Raw genomic sequence first — 14769 nt, 5'->3', positions numbered from 1 at the left:
TTTCTGAATGGTTTTTACATTTTCTTGATAAAACGTAGTCCCGTTTCTAAAATAAATCAGATACCGTTGTTTTGGATATGTTTGTAGTAAAGCCATCGGGTACTAAATAAACTCATGGATAAATATCCTTTCTTATTTTTCATATCGGTTTTTGTGTTTTTATAGCTGTTTCTCTGCAAAAGTGACTGTTTGGGATATAAGAATATACGTACTGGTCCCGTTGTCCAATCACCAGAAAATTTGTCTTTGTACTCCACAATATAGCTCGTAATTGGTGCTCCACCGTCACTCTCTGGCGGCGTCCATTTTATATCTACTCTGCCAGCATCCCAGTCTTCAATTTCCACATTTCCTGGCTTAGACGGTTCATCTAAAAATATATTCATTAATTCATTAAAATTTATTTAATTAAGACACTTTCAAATAAAAAATGATTTCGAAAAAAAAGCGTTTTTTTGAATTTCTGGTTTCGTTGATTTAAGGGTGGTTTGGGAGATAATAAAGTGGATAAGAGATAATGATATGGACCATAATTAAAATCAAAAAATCATAGCTCAAATGCGATAAAGATCGTGCCTCACTGAGTCTAGAAGGTGACCCGTAGGCGAAAGTTGCGTAAAGGTTACATATAGGTCCGTATCTCATGTCGGTCAAAAATCGTCATGGTAAAGTCAACTTACGAATATTAATTGGAGGCAACTTCAAAGCGACATTGCCATTACTTCTCCAAAATGTCACAAATGTACAGGTTACAAATCAAGTTGTTGCGACATTCCAATTGCGTCGCAGCGTGACACATTTAAGGCGGCGCATTTTCGTCACTTAGTGACATGTGACCAGTGCTTGCAGTGAAGCATACCAATTTCATGATTCGCAAAGACGAGGGACAAAACAACATCATTCTTTGAGACAAAATAGAGATTTTATTTGCATATTGCGGCAAACGTGCATGCAGTGAACACAAGGGAAGTGCTTTGGCCAAAAATATCGTCGTAGGACTAAATTTTATGAGCTGCAACATTTTTATTATTATTTAAAAACCTTTGAACGCTTTCAAACAGTAATACTGAAACCACAGTTTTAACTTCTGAAGAATCAAATTACGAATTTAAGTATTTAAAATGAAAACATCCACATGAGAATTCTGAGTGCCTAATCAAAACAGACTAATAGAGTTACTTGCAAGATAAAGAAATCTCTTAAAAAAAAAAAAATGCGTGCAAATTAAACATCACAGAAAATGAAATTTCGAGCAAACATAGCAAAATAAAATAGTTACCATAAGGATCTTTAGCAAATGTATTTTTCGGCGCTACTAGGGGCTGTGAGGATCCTTTTTCGTTGATGGCTCTGACTCTGAATTTATATTCCTTCTTTGGAGTCAGATCAGTGACATCGAACTTGGTGTCTTCGGTGGTGGCCACTTCTGCCCATCCTCCTCTCGCCCCCAAGTCTTGTCTTTCGATTAAGTAGTGCTTCAACGGCATGCCACCTGTGTCCTTGCAAGGCTTCCACTTCAGCTTGCAGCGGTCTCTGTAAACGTCAAATACTTCCAGTGGACCCTCTGGTACTGTGGGCACATCTGAACAGCAAAACAAACAAACAGGTAAAATCTCAAAATTTAGACTATAGGATATTTGGAAGAAATTGTAAAACTTATTTAATAATGGCTAGGAATGTGTTCTGGAACTCTGGTGCTGAATGAAAACAAGACCAATGGCGTAATTTCACGACTGATGAGGGATGAAAGTTCTGCTTCACTTGAAACTTGGTTTCCAAAAGGGAGCGAATTTGGTTCGATTCCAACAAATCTCTTTAGTTTTAATTTTAATCGCATACCTCTGAATGCAGCGAAAATTTCTTTTAGTTCCTCGTGAATAATCTCATTTCGTAACTTTTAGTCATTGCCAGTTTTTATTTAGATATCTGCCGCACGAAACAAATGCTGACTCAAACATGTTTGACGCAGCGTGTTTTGTTCATTTTTATAAGGAAAACCGAAAAACTGGATTAAGTATCAAATATGTAATTAAGTATATATCAATGCCTGGTAATTAGGTTGTCTTCCTTAATTTCAAGATATTAAGTTCTAATGGCTGAAAAATATTTGGATATAACTAAACAGTAGCCTAAATCGTGTAGCGCGTATATTTAGTTATAGCAAGGGGATATGGACATAGTTATATTAAATATGCATTGTTTAATATTAGAAAATGTATATAATTGTATTAAAGTATTAGAGCTAGCTGTGATTTTTTTCCGGAATAACTAATTAGAACATAGAAATGTTTTATAATGCTTTAAAACACAAAATCAACATTTTATGAACCTGTATTATTTTTCCACGAAAAAGCTCTATTACGGATTAAAGAACTACTACGTGGGTTAACTGTAAAAAAGGTTTTTATAACGATTCATTCACAACAATACCTAAATGCAATGCTAAGAAACTTAATACAAGGAGTGCAACCGGACCAGCGGTCGAGCTGTGTTGCATAGACGGTGCTCTTTATTTGCAGCTAAATGTCCTGCACTTAGCCACTTTTATAACGAAAGGGATGGCATGAAAGTAACACGTGTCAATTTGTGGTTTCTGTGGCACTGCCTCAAGCTACTAGTTGTAACTTATATAATTAAAACTGAGCGTGTGTATCTATGTATGTCCAAGTAACTTCTCCCAAACGCCAATGAACTGACCATCGAGACAGGCATCGATGGAATCGTAATCTTCCCGTCTTCATGTTTGGCTATTTAACATAATCCTTCGATAATAGTTTGCGGAGATATCAATTAAAAACTATTAATTATGACTTTAGATTTCAAAATAAAATCCCTATTTTTCGAAGGCTTTCCTCCATTGAAATTATTATTCAGTGTTTCATCTCAACTTTCCGTTGCAATGCTTTTATTAAAATTTGTAATTGTGGCGTGAAGAAAATAATTAAATGTGAAAGATTTGTTGCTGTTTTTTTTTCCTCGAATATAAAAAAAAAGGTTTTTGTTTTGAAGCTTTTCCTGCAATCGGTGGTTTTAAAATGTTTACTTTTTGGTTATTTTCCCGCAATTTGCAGCAAAATTTTACTGATTTTTTTTTTTTTTTTTGTCCAAGCCTGATTGTTGAACACGCGTTACTAGACATAACTATTATTTTCGAGGTGCACCGTGCAACGCCGGACGACACAGCTAGTTATCTATTAAATAATAAGATAGATTTTTAAAATTCATATCATTCCTTACCTTGAATGTTAATATCCATTTCACAAGCTGCTTCACCTTGAGAATTCGTCAGTGTAAAGCCGTATTTTCCAGTTGATCCTCTGACTGCTTTACGGAATGTTATAACCACTTTTTCGTCTTTAACAACAATATCCACTTCTTTCGGACCTACTGGTTGTCCGTTGCGCAACAATTTGGCCACCGCTTTCGATGTTCTCGTGCCAATAACTGCGAAAAAGGAACTTTTTACTTCCTTTTACAAAAAAGAACGTATTGTATTCGCAGAAAAATTTTCATTCAAAAATCGACCTTAATTTACATTTTGCTCACCCCCGAATGAATGTTGAGTTTTTTTTCCGACTCGACCACATGTGGATAAGTGCCTAAGAACGCACAGACACGCGAAATATCCATTTTGACGATTCCCGAGTTAATAATAACGAGTTTTCTCGTGACTTCTGTATGTATGTATGTATGTATGTGCGTATGCGCTGATGTGCGTATGTGGGTATGTGCGGATGTGTGTATATATGTCACATAACTCAAGAACGGTACGTCCTAGAAAGTTGAAATTTGGCACGTAGACTAATAGTCGGATCTCGTTGTGCACCTCCCCTTTTTGTTGCCTTCGGGTGTTTCTATAAAGGTCTTTTGCCCCTTTTTTGGGGGGGAAATCATTGTTAATTTCGATGTAAACTCAAGTGGTGTTATAATTTGGCGGACACTTGGCGATATATCGCCCGTCTTTTGATCGTCAAGTTTTATCGCCAACTTGGCGCCAATTTTGGCTTTTTTTTAACCTGGTTTTAGTTTGGCCACTGTTGGTGATATTTAGAGAGTAAACTATTGAATCACGCTAAAATTGCCAATAATGGGAAAATGACATTAAATTGGAGTAAAAGGAAGTAATGTGATGCACATATCAGCTCGTTTTATTTCATATGTTGTATGTTTATATACCATTATCTAATTTCAAATGCAAAAGTCTAAATTTTGGCTGACAAATTTTTTCGTCTTTTCAGGGGCATTATAGTCTGGGAATTTTCTTAACTTTGCGATGATTATGGGTGCAAAGGATTGAGTATCGTACCAAGGTTACGTTTACTGCAATAGGTGCCTAAAAGGTAGCGCTTGCAAAGAAAGGTAACTATCTTCTGAAAAATCTTCAAAGTAACAGATCAGTTAACAAACTATATACGTACACAGAATGCAATTTTAAAAAGAAGAACGTTACGTGAGGATGTGTTATCTTAAAGAAAAAGTAACATACAGTTAGTGCCCTGTTTAACGACGCTCTATTTAACGACTTTGTCTATTTAAAGACGACTTTTCATCGTCCTGGATACTTCAGTGTAATTTTAGTAGCATTCTATTTAAGGACGATTTTTGTTGTCCCTTGAAAGTCGTTAAATATAGAATCAGTTATATTCTATAATTTTATAATGACGTTAAAAATTAAAATTCCTTAAAGAAAGATCTTACAGACGAACTTGGAGTCATTATTTATTTATTTATTTATTTTTCTTTTAATTAGATTGTTTCTTACCAAAAATTACTTCTATTTTCCACTCCAAGGGGACTAAAAATATTTAAAAAAATAAATGAAAATGAACAGAAAATGGAAAAACATTGTGTTATTAGTGACAGTGGAACTGTTTGGTCTGCTAAGATTCTGCTGCCATCTGTAATCAGTCTTTTTCTTTTTGAGCAATAACGAATTGCTATCTATTCTCACTTGAACCTTTTTGATGTTCCTCTGATTTTTCAGATATCCGTAACGACAAGAATGAATCTATCTCATTGTTATTAATATTTATTTAAGGGGAGAAAAATTTTAGTCGTCATGGTTACAAATCGTCTGCATTTATTCAAGGCTTAACTTAAGCAGATTTTACATTAAAAAACGAGGGGAGGGATGTTTAAAATCCTTTTTTTCAGGAAAAACATCTAAATGAACTTAAATCGAAAAACTTCATACAGATACAAAATTTACCGATTACTAATTCCGATTAATTAAGATTGATAAGAAGTACAAATAACATAACGGTGTTTGCTATTAATATCATCCTTATGATAAGTGTTCGGGTGCAAATAGGCCATTATAATTATATCTTTATTACTGCATTCGAATTATCTTTTTTTTAAAATAAATACATGCCTCGTATTACGTAATATAGAAATTCACCATTCACAATGTGACGGGTACGAATATCTTCAACATTTCAATCCCATTTCCTTTGCAGAAACAAGAAACCCTACGAGTACTGTTTTATCGCAATTCGTGATTGCGAAGGACACACTGTAAAATTCCGAAACGTTACTAGGTATTTCCGTGTAACGTGTCGGGATTTCAATTGTTTTTATCTACTTCTTGGAAAAATCAAGTATCATTGTCAAAAAGTAATATTTACATTAGTTTTAATTGATATTAGTTTACTTTGAAAGCTTAGTAATATCAAAAGACATTATAAGTTTCTTTGATTTTTGAATTACAATTTCGTGACCTCGAAACACTTACTTTCATAAGGAACTTCTATTTGATATGGTTTTCCAGCTTCACCAATGAAGTCAAATTTGTCCAGTTTAATAACAGGCGCCCTCTCAGCTGAAATTCAAAAACAAGTGATTGATTAGTTTTTATGTGCATTCAATCGTAATTGAAAAATAATAAAAACACAAGGAAACGCAGAAAAATAGGAACTTCTGAAACGCGAAGACTGCGGAAAAGGAGCCTTAATCTGTAAAAGAAATCTGACAATTAAAAAATTATGGATTGGTGGGACTGTAATGATGGAGGGGCCTTTCACGACTCTTGTCCTACAAAAATTGAATATTTTGGAAAAAAAAATACGATTTGGAATTTTCACAAATGGAGATTAAATTTTTTTTTTTCAACTAAGAGTGTCATTGTTGGATTCCCCTGAAACATACTTCAAAAACTTGGATTAATTGAAACAAAGCAATCAAGCTGAAATTCTTTGTTCTTAAGCTCAGATGTGCAGGAATCGATGTTGTACCAAAACAACAGATTTCAAGGAGAAAGAAGCCACCTACAAGACGTAATGTTACGACTTAGGTAACTTACAATGTGTTCTCTTAAAAGGCAAGTTGATGCACTAGTGCAGTTGCTGTCCAAAAAACGCGTTTAACCCCCCAGTTCACAGACATTAAAATAAATTCCCCTTCTGTCTGAGAAATTTCCAAAAATAGAAAAGAAACTGTGTTGGGGTGGGGGAGGGGGGAGATTCTCTTGGTCCGCCTATCCTATTTTTCCAAAAATGCAAAATGAAATGAATAATTAAATATATTTATTAGCAGAAAGACTTTATATACATATTTGATGATTTTATAGTCTTACATAATCGTTGAATACTTGCCAGGGTACTGATATCTTTAAGTATATATGGGTCCACTATACGGCACAGTATTTTGTAAACATAGTATTTTGTAGCAATTTTTAAAGGTAGATTATTATTTTTGTTTCAAGATTTGGGAACCCTGCTACCGATTTATTATCAAGACCACTTTCACCCAAAAAAAAGGCAATTAAAGATGCTTATCGTCAAATATTTCGTAGTATTTACTTGTCTATACGAAAATATGATATTTTTAATCCTCAAAAGAAAGAAAAAAAAAATAAAGTAAAAGACGCACATAATTTTAAACAAGAGAAAAAGTTTTGGCCGTTTTCCGACGGAAAATTTTCTTTTTCCATTTTCCCTTAGTTAACATCGTTTCACCCTCATTAAATTACTAAATATCTCTAAAGTTTGAAAGGGAAGAACAAGGGGAGAAGGAAGTTTCTTGATAGAGGATATGGGAGACACCAATAACGTTTTGTTGCAATTCTAGGATTACTGTCGCACTGTTAAAAATTCAGAAAACTGTTATGGTAAATATTACTGTAAAATGAAGTGTTTACAGTACAGAAAAAAATTACAGTAAATTAAACCGAAGAAAATAAACGATTGCAGTGCCAATTTTGATTGACCACGAGACTTACAGTGCGGAGCAGATAACACTGTATTTCCCCTCACGTGACGTGTCCAAACGGGTATGACGGTCAGCAAAAGCCGCCTGGCAATACAAAGGTCCCGAGATCAAACCTCCTGCTCATATGTTGCATTTCTTAACTCTCTTTTATTCTACCGTAAATTGTTACAGTAAAATAGGATTTTACAGTAAAAGTTACTGGCAACATGGATGCCACTAACGTTTACTGTAAAATTTCAGGATTTCTTTTAACAGCCTAGGGTTTACCTAAGTTCCTATTTTTCCTTGTCACCCTGCAGTGCACATCCCTTCAAGCCCTCTTTCTGTACATATTTTGTACAGTCTAGAAGTTATTCATAAATGGCTTACCCTGTTCCACTGTTAGCTTGCAAGCTGTCTTTAGATCTTTTGCTTGGCACATGTACTCGCCAGCGTCCTCCATCTCGAGGGTAGTGAAAATCAAGTGATGTTTTCCGTCATCATGCATTTTGATGTGAATTCTAGATAAAGAGGAGGAAAATGCTTATATTTGGGAATAAATGATGATTGAGAGAAATCAACATAATCAAAACACATATTGTAAAAATATTGCGACCATGTGTTATAGATTTAGAATTTTTTTTCTAATTGTTATAAAATCTGCGAGTTTCGAAGTGAAAATAAGTTGCGAAGTTCACACTCTTTTGCACAGCAAAATTCTGTTTGTTTTTTATTTATGCTGTGATGACGAAGATTTTTTCGCCAGTTAAAAATTATTTTAAACAATAGACTTAATCTGTATACATAGAGAAAGTAAATGATATTCAATAAACACAGGTTTGTTTATATCATTAAAAGCTTATTAGTTAAACGTGTTTTAAAAATGAATTAAAAAAAATATTTCTATTTGTATCAAATTTCAACTTTACTTAATAAGATCTTAAACATAGACATTCTTTACCTGTCTACAAATTGCGATTCTCAGCTTAATACTGCATTGTTTTTAGAATCTTATTCGTTATTCTGGCATGACAATGGAAATCATTATTTAAAAAAAATAGAATTATTCATCATTATTAGAAGAACACGAATCCCAAACTTTGTACGGACCAGTCAAAACGTTTTAAAGCTCTCCTTAAATGTAGTGATAAAGTGACTTATGAAAGTCTGGCTTTGAGGTAAGGAAAACATATTGTATATTTGCACGCATACCTGTCGGTTGGAATAATTTTTTCACCATTCTTAAACCATTCCACAGGTGCTTTCTTGTCCAACATTTCAACCTCCAGTATGCTTTTGCTTCTCTCAAGAAGGGTGCAATCTTTCAACTTTTTCATGATTTTGTTGGCAGCTGTTTCAAAATAAAACGGTAATTCATGAATGAAAATGACTGTTAAACACGTCATATTCTAACACATAAGATGCACACTTACGCTCAACAATCATTTCACAAACTGTGCTATCAGCATTTGACTTGCAGGTGTATTTTCCCTCGTCACCCAAGCGCACACCTTTGAAAATGAGTTTTCTGCGTCGAATTTGAGCCACTTGTTCCACGCTGCAAAACATAAAAAGATGGCACAAACATACCTTTTACAATAATTTTCTTAAAACGAGATGAAACAGAATAAGTAGGTATAATACATGAAAAAACAATAAGAACTTCGATTCTCTCATCGTAATCTTTATCTTTACTAATAATAAAGCTGAAAGTCTGTCTGTCTGGATGTCCGGAGGATGTCTGGATGTTTGAATGTTTGTGACGCGCGTAGCGCCTAGACCGTTCGGCCGATTTTCATGAAATTTGGCACAAAGTTAGTTTGTAGCATGGGGGTGTGCACCTCGAAGCGATTTTTCGAAAATTTAATGTGGTTCTTTTTCTATTCCTATTTTAAGAACAAAACTATCGTAAGATGGACGAGTAAATTACGAAATTATCATAACGCGGAACCGTAACATGGGCACAAGTCAATTGGCGAGATACGAAATTATCATAACGTGGAACCGTAACATGGGTACAAGCAGATTGGCGAGAAAATTCACCATACATTGTTTGTAAATAAACAGGCGAACCAAAAGACCTTTTAATTTTTCTATTACGGGCAAAGCCGTGCGGGTACCACTAGTGTAAAATAAAAAGAAAATTAAAAGTGAAAATAAAATAAATATGTGTATATTGCCACGTTGCTCTAATGACGACATTACACAATTCGACGAAAGAGAAATCAGAGACTACAATATTAATACATCGCACGCACGAGACTAACAACATCTGCCTGTTGAACCTCATATGACCTTCACTAGCAGTGATGCCAACCTCCCAAACACAAATTTCCCTTCCAGCGAACAAATACTTGACTGTAAGCGACTATTCCGGGAACTTTTTGACCCTACTACGTATGTAATTTTTAAGTTTAATTTTTGTTAATATTTTGTTTAGGCAAGAAAAGTATTCTGCTATAAGTAATCAGTCCTTGAAATTTGTCATGAAGAAATGAGAAAGTTAATCGCTATTCATGTTTCTGAAGTTCACTTGTTTTAAAGATACAGCTCCTCTTGTTTCGTCGTAGTTTGATCTGTTTTAACAGAGAAAATTTTTCATTGGTTAAGGGGTGGATACAATGAGATGTTTGCCGTACAAAGTTGTTTTGTATTTCAAGATACCATTAAAAATGATTTGTATATTCATGTCCTAAACGTAATTACTGTAATAAGAGTTGTTAAAAAAAAACTCACACGGGGTCAGGTTTCAATTCTTTCTCTCCTTTGAACCACGTGACTTTTCCTTCCCAGTCGTCTAACTCACACTCCAGCACTGCTTCCGTATTTTCAGTTACCTTGATGCTCTTCAACGGCTTCGTGAACTTGAATAGTTGATCTGAAAACAATTTGAAAACATTGAAGCAATTTTACATTTTTAATCACGCAAAGTATCTGAATCGCGAATCACGATTAGTGTCAACATTAAGATGCTCCCTGTAACATTTCCAATATGGATTGTTGCTATGCAGTTCTTTTTTTTTTTTTTTTGTAAAAATAGGAGTTGAAATTTTATCTGTTTCTCAAGTTTTGATACTGCGTCAACACTCACTAGACCCCATAATCAAAGTATAAATGTTCTAAATTTACCACAATATATCGTATCGACTTTATAAGACATTTTTTTGTACTGGTATTTAAAAATAAGGACTTGTGTGTGTTGCTGGCGGGACCGTACAGTCACACCCGCTTAAAGTAAACACCGTTATTTTTAAGAACATTTTTTTTTAGAAATTTGACATTTTAATATATTAATAGTTCTTTATATTGAAATATATAAAAATTTATATTTAAAGTTTAAAATTTTGAGAATGAAATGCAAAAAGATACGTAAAAATGTCATATCCGTGCAAATGGATGGAGCAAGCATTTTTTCAGTTTCAACTACAAATTTTAGAGTTTCTTTGTGTTATTATACTTTTTGTCATTTTTATATGTTTTAAAAATGTAGTTAAATTCTACCTATTTTACAAGTTAATGCTATTAATGAAAAAGTTTCTAACATAGTGTTACAAATTCTGTAAATAGTAGTTATTTTGTGATGAATTTGTTGTAATCTGGCTAAATTTGGCGTTTATTCCGTTATTTTTCATCTAAAATTATCAAACAAGACATTACAAGAAACTATTTACGTAACCTGTAAATAGTTTCTTGTAATGTACATACAACCTCCTGACATTCGACTGAAGTATACGTTCCCCCTATTTTTCATTGATAAGATTCGTGAATGAATAAAAAGAAAATACGAGAAGAATTTCGAATGTTGTGGAAACTTCTTTCGAGATTCATAAATAGCCACGGCCCAACGGGGGAGTCAGTCTCAAATTAGTTTTTGCTTGTGAATCGTGTCAGCAGTGCGGTGGAGAGCATGTATTAGCTCTGTTTTGTGAAGCCTTTGAGCTGTATTTTTGCGTATTTGGATGTAAATACGTGTGTAACCGTTGAGTTTACGGTGTTAATTGATATTTGCTTAATTGCTGATGATTGATTTAGCAGTTGTAACTACGCTTCCTGAACAAACCTGTAAATAAATCTCCTGTGTTTTCTCAAGAACTGTGTCGTCATTTAAAGAAAGTTTGAAGTTGTATCACAAACTCTTAATTAGTTTTAACAGACAATTTACCACTTCAAGTTAAGTGAAATGTGACACCCAGAGCTTTATGAGAAATGTGTTGAAGTAGTGCAACCAGAAATTGTTATTTTCTTAGCACATCAAGACGGAAAAACCCATTTCATATTGAAAAAAAAAAAAAAAAAAGATATTTCCTCCAATTTTCTTAGTTAATTTTGAAAAACAATTTTTGTGTATCATTATTTCATTATTTCAAGAGAAGCATCTTCCCAGAGATTACTTAATGTATAATATTGTTATGTTCAATGACAACATTGAAGATTTATGAAGCTTTATCGTAATAATATATCCAAAAAAGCTTTTTTGTTACTGAATGATTATGTGTATTAGTATTGTAGTTATCTACTTACCAGTTACAACTAATTTTGTTTCTGTTTTTTCTTCAGCATTAATCTTGCACAGATATTGTCCACTATCACCAAGTTTCAGATCTGTAATTTTCAGCAGTTTTCGGCCGAGAGGATCTGCTTCAATAACATATTTGTCAGATGCCTAGAAGTTACAGAAAATAGCACTTAAAGTCAAAGACAAATATCATTACGATTTATTAACTGCTTGATAACCAAAGCTTTGATTAAGATTTTGTTTCATTTTTTTTGCTACACTTTCTGCTGAATAAATTTTTGAATTATATGAAGTGAGTATGAGGAATAAAAGTAAGTTTTCGCCGTTTTTTAAACCAAGCATTGAGCATTTAGTTTGAATGATCGATAGCTTTCGTTTTATTCAAAGTGTAGTTAATCTATAGTCACTGCTTTTACCCTTTTTTGTGGCATCATCCGTGCACCACGTCTGAGGAACGATTTGAGACCATCCACGAATCAACCCAATTTTTGGTATCTTATGATCTGAAGTGTTGATTGCAGGCCATGTGCCATCAATTGGAGCAAATGATATCAGAAGGGCCAATGTTTGATGAAAACAGCGGAAGGAAGTAGGAATAATCAATAATCAGAGTGCTTCCAATCCATTTTAATCACCAGCGGCGATGCAAGAAAAATAAACCGTTTGACTATGCCTGCCAAGCAGATTTTATGCAGAATTTCTTTAAATTGAAGAATTTTGCGGTTTTTTCTGCGCATCTCTTATAATGGGACGTAAAAAAAAAGTTCCCGCCCTGAATCCGTTCAGAGCTTGAAATTTTTGCACATAAAAAAATCTTTAATACTTCAGGGCCATGATTTTGCCAGATTTTCCACCAAACATTATAACGCTTTACGTCTAAAAATTTCATCCGTAACTTGTGAGGGAGGGGATTCTTTTTTCAAATGGTAAAAACTTGTTTTCACTCACTATATTTTTAAATTTCAGTTTTTGTTTCAAACGGATCCCTTTTCCAAATGCTGCAAATTTCCATCAGTGAAGTTGGTAAATAAAAAGGAAAACCTAGCAAATGTTTTACACTCCAAACTAAGAAATGTTATGGAAAAATGTTTATTATTATTATTATTACTTAATTTTATTAATTACTGCAGTTTAATTTATATATATGTTACTTTTCATATTTTACATTTTTTACTAAGATACCTAAATGAAAACACAATACTTTTCTCACACTTCATATACTAAGAGTACGAAAGTAAGTACAACAGTTTCTATTGGGAAAATTTTCATTATATTTTGATGGATAGGTATCTATCGTTTCGGTTTGAAAAAGTCGAAAGTTAAATTTGTGTTCTAATTTGCAACCCAGGATAACAATTCGTTTTTCCCCTGTCACATTATCTACAAACACCACTCATTTACACGAGATGGAATACGTGTAAAATGCTACTTGACAAAAATTGTTCGTAAAAAAGCCGCTGAGTAAGACAAAGAATTATTTAATTGTTGCAAGAAGTTTAATTTACCAAAAAGACCAAAGTTAAAATTTACCAAAGTTAAGAACAAAATTTTTAGAGCAAAAATGTATCAGTATCTTTTGACAGATATCTAATATCTAGGTTTGAAATGGGTAAAAACTTGGATATGTATTTTAACAGACCATCCATGGCATCATTTTTTCACTCTCTGTCACATTATTCTCAGACAGCATTTGCGTTCATGGGATGTAACAGGAATAAAATGTCGCTAAGTTATACCATGAGTTTTTACACGAGTCTCGGTATATCTAAAAGTATGAAATCAGCTATACATTTTTAAACGGGAAAATTTGTCATATTTTGATCGAGATCTAATTTCTAAATTTCAAACTGTTAAAATTCATACCATGCTTTTAATTTACAACATAGGACCATTAGTTGTGTTTTTAACTAAGGTGATGCTTAAAGTAAGACAAAACAACGTAAGCAGAAGCACAAATTTGTAAATTACAGCAGACACGTGTTTTACGCCTTTTTCATTGCAAAATAATGAGCATATGGATGAAAAGACATCCGACAAAAGCCATCCATAGGCTCATTATTTTTTGCAATGAAAAAGGCGTTCCCTGTAACGCCGAAACACGTGTCTGCTGTAATTTACAAATTTGTGCTTCTGCTTACGTTGTTTTGTATTACTTTACTGTTCAGCACAAAGATATTTATTTATCTTAAGGTGATGCTTAGTTTGACAAAATGTCACAGTTTACTTTAAGCAAGAGTTACTTAGTTATGAAATGATTTGTTGCCAGGTAATTCATGATATGAAAGTAATTACAACAGTCAATGCCAGGATTTTAGCATCCCCTTAAGGGATAGTGTTTAGTAAACGCAATGCATAAACCAACCTCGATTTTCTGTCCGTCTTTGTACCAGGTAACAATTGCTTTGTAATCGTTTACGGCACATTCCAAAACTATTTCCTTTGTTGTATATGCGTCAGTGGTATCTTGCAATCTCTTAGTAAACTTGTATACTGGATCTGGTTCTGTAGGGAGAAAAAGAGCAGCTCCATTGACCTCAATCGAAAAACACTATAATTTTGACACAAACCGGACACATGTATCTTGAAAAAATGATTCAGATTTTGATTTTTCGTCTTTTAAGAGATTTTGATTGATAAATTCATAGAAGTTAGCAAGCAATATACAGATACATACCATCAACTTCTACAATGCAGGAACTGCCAATGCCCATACATTCAATCTTATATCTTCCTGCATCATCCTCAGTGGGATTGTTGATGATCAACACGTGCAAATCCCCTTCACTTTGCATGTGGTATTTCTTACCCAAGAATAATTCTTCCTTGCCTTTAAACCATTTGGCTTTCACATTCAATTTGGAGAATACTGCCTCTAATCGTAATTTCTTATCTTTGCCTTCTTTAGCACGAGAATCGATCAGTGGCTTGACGAATTCGTCTTTTTTCTGAAAAGAATATCAATAAGCATAGAGATATTAGTATCAAAGTCATGTTGGAAAGTTTTTAGAAACTCTATTTTTTTCCATGTTCTACGATATTTTTTGGTTAATTTTTTATGTTCTTAA

The 14769-nt window shown here is 33.6% G+C and overlaps 1 protein-coding gene across 1 annotated transcript in view; it reads right to left on the bottom strand.

Moving 5' to 3' along the window:
* The window catches only part of LOC129224536 (twitchin-like), a 380173-nt gene that overhangs the window by 181216 nt on the left and 184188 nt on the right, over positions 1–14769 (bottom strand). The window contains 11 exon segments of the mRNA XM_054859008.1: positions 213–370; positions 1280–1582; positions 3238–3444; positions 5735–5821; positions 7579–7709; positions 8401–8539; positions 8622–8746; positions 9925–10066; positions 11710–11851; positions 14067–14206; positions 14379–14649. Of these exon segments, the coding sequence (XP_054714983.1) occupies positions 213–370; positions 1280–1582; positions 3238–3444; positions 5735–5821; positions 7579–7709; positions 8401–8539; positions 8622–8746; positions 9925–10066; positions 11710–11851; positions 14067–14206; positions 14379–14649 (1845 nt within the window).

This window comes from Uloborus diversus, chromosome 6 (genome assembly GCF_026930045.1).
Source record: "Uloborus diversus isolate 005 chromosome 6, Udiv.v.3.1, whole genome shotgun sequence".
In the NCBI taxonomy this organism is placed as follows: domain Eukaryota; kingdom Metazoa; phylum Arthropoda; class Arachnida; order Araneae; family Uloboridae; genus Uloborus; species Uloborus diversus.
Note: the sequence above shows the minus strand (reverse complement) of the source record. Positions and strands in the feature narration are given on the sequence as shown.